At 42.0% G+C, this 2,759-nt stretch overlaps 1 protein-coding gene across 1 annotated transcript in view; it reads left to right on the top strand.

Moving 5' to 3' along the window:
- The window catches only part of LOC108576480 (leucine-rich repeats and immunoglobulin-like domains protein 3), a 1,027-nt gene extending 156 nt beyond the window's left edge, over positions 1-871 (top strand). The window contains 1 exon segment of the mRNA XM_017939488.1: positions 1-871. This exon segment is cut by the window's left edge and continues 15 nt beyond it. Coding sequence (XP_017794977.1) covers positions 1-869 — 869 coding nt within the window. The 3' untranslated portion in view covers positions 870-871.
- Positions 872-2,759: the final 1,888 nt, after the last annotated feature.

The raw sequence follows: 2,759 nt of genomic DNA, 5'->3' as shown, positions 1-2,759 counted from the left end.
AGATCTTCAACTTGGATCTAACAGCGATCAGAGAGAACTCGTTGAAGAATTTAACAACCAAAAGACTGAGCTTCGCTGTCGGCAATCAAATCTCCACGGTGACTAGAGGATCGTTCAAAGGGTTGGAACAGTTGGAATCGTTGATTCTCGACAACAACTTGATACCTCTGTCGCCTAATCTCTTCGCTGATTTGAAACGGCTGAATCATCTCTCCTTGTCGTTCAACCGTATTAAAAGTATACCGAAAGACGCGTTCGCCGGTCTGTCAGACCTAATGTGGTTCTACTTAAGCAACAACGAGATCGAAACGCTCGACGAAACTTCGTTCTCCGGATTGCCACCCTCGTTGCACGTTCTCTTGCTGAACGACAACCTGATCTCCTGTATAAAACCGGGAACGTTCAGTCAGATGACGGAATTGTTTCATCTTTTCCTGTACAACAACAGTCTGACGGAACTGCAGCCTGGTACTATGAAGGGATTGTACAAATTGGACGGTTTGTACCTGGACCACAATCAACTCACCGCTGTGACTAGGGAAGGCTTGAAAGGACTGAACGACTTGAGGATTCTCAGTCTTAAGGATAATCTGATCAGCAACATCGAGGCTGAAACGTTCGTCGACCTGCGTCAGATCGAGAATCTGGACCTCTCGAAGAACCTGTTGACTGCGATCCACGCAGGTGTGTTCCAAGGGATGCACCTGATGAACAGGCTGAATTTGTCGAATAACAGGATCGTTACCGTGCACTCGGCTACTTTCGTAGGAATGCCTAAGTTGAAGACGTTGTATTTCGCGAATAATAACGTGACCAGTGTCAACGTGGCGGAAGTTGGACTGTCTGAGTTAACCATCTTGTACATGTAAGGGTAGAAGTTTGCGTGGAATATGGAGGATGTAGCAATTGGAGGAATAAAAAGTGTGACGATACTAAATTCTTGGTGAACGATAGCTTATCTTTTTATCCTGATTTTACGATAGTTTTATTTTCCGGAAAAATTACATTATTCGCCGCTGAACATTGCGTTCTTCGTTTACGTACAAAATTGTGAGTTAAAGAGCTTTAAACGTGTTACCGTTGAAAATTGTGAAATTCCTGGTTTATCGATAAGAAAAAGTTGTTTTTCGAAATATTCTTACGTTCGCTGAGAATCGTGGTCAGTAGAGTGGAAACTATTGTTCGTTGTTCTTCGCGGCGTTATCAACGCGCGCGGGTCAAGTGTCGAAGGAACGAGGGGCGGAAATAGTGTCGGTGAAATTTCATTAGGAAAAATTCAGGGAACTCTGAATTACGGATTTCCATTTGTAAATAGATCTGGTGAACTTTTCATCCGGTTTCCATCATTTGCGAAAACTAACACCTGCGGTGTGTTATATTTGGTCAGCAAGGGAAAAAATGAAATTCTCCGGTTTGTTTTTGGTTGTTGTTGTTTATGAGAGAAATGTATAAATTGTAGATTGAACGGTGATTACCGTTTGGTGTATTTAAACGTGAAAATCGCGATTTTTTAAATTTCTCCTTTTGCGTCGGTACATTGAAAATGTAGCGAAAAATGTATGTTCGAGATAAAGGAAAAAATAACAGAGAAATATTCAGATCAGAATAGGCAGGCAGCATTGGAAAACGCTTCTGTGCAGGAATTCTAAATTCGAGCTGGAGAAATACGTGAAAATAGGGAAGGCTTTCGAAGAGACTTAATGGGTGAGCGAGTAGCGTGCCGGCTTGCTACTAAATTGGCCCGGGTTCGAGCCCCCGCATCCCGGCGTACTTTTTCAGTGATTATTTTAATGCTTAAGTAATGTCTATTTCCTCGAATTTTCTGATAAAATACACCATGAAAGTTATAAAAAGAGAAAAAGAAAAATACTGTAAATAAAAAATACCACCGTAAATAAAGAAGAGAGAGTTAGAAGTACTGAAAAACGCTCAATTTCTCCAAATATGTACCCTAAGTGTACGAAAGTTCCAACATCAATCTGGAGTTACTCAGACTGCACATAAAAACTTCTCGAAGAGCTGTTATCGCAAGATAAGAGAAATTTCTTCGCGTTTCAGAGAGACGAGAAAAACGACTGTTCGTTCTATCAAGGATAACCAATTTGTCAAAGATGCTGTGTCCTTCACACATAAACTCAGTATCGATCTTCGAGTTGAAATCAATCATTCCCGAGGCTCTAAGCACACCACGTCGAAGGTTTGACATTTCGCTGAACAATTTCTTAGACCGTAGAAAGAAAAAAAAAGACACGGTCCCCTAGAAGTAATAGAGATACCGTAGGTTTATAAAGTGTCATGCTGGACAATGGATGCTTAAGAATGTCTCTGACCCCTCTCTCTCTCTCTCGAGACAATCTCCACTCGATAATACCATAAATCTTGCCGCAAAAAGAGCAAAGACTTCAACTTCTCTAATTCCATAAAATCTGTTACCGCAGACAGACCACTGTCTTCTCCAATTCACCAATAAATTCTCCCAACAGCTTTCGTGCAAACAACACAGATTGGTTCTCCATAAGAAAACTTAGAAAAAGCTGCGAAATTACTGGAATTCCAGGGAAACGTGTGAAAGAAATTTATCCTTTCGAAATCGAAAGCTACGAACGTAATTTCACGCTTTTCAAACGGTCTAATGCACGCCGGGGGACGCTGTTGGTCCCAGTCGCATAGCGGAGTTCTCGAATGCATCGCGAATGCGCTCTCCGGCGATCGTGTGCCGTCACCGAGCCGCCACCGTTGTAAATCAACCTCGAAGTGTC

This window comes from Habropoda laboriosa, unplaced genomic scaffold, assembly GCF_001263275.1.
Source record: "Habropoda laboriosa isolate 0110345459 unplaced genomic scaffold, ASM126327v1 scaffold291, whole genome shotgun sequence".
Classification (NCBI taxonomy): domain Eukaryota; kingdom Metazoa; phylum Arthropoda; class Insecta; order Hymenoptera; family Apidae; genus Habropoda; species Habropoda laboriosa.
Note: the sequence above shows the minus strand (reverse complement) of the source record. Positions and strands in the feature narration are given on the sequence as shown.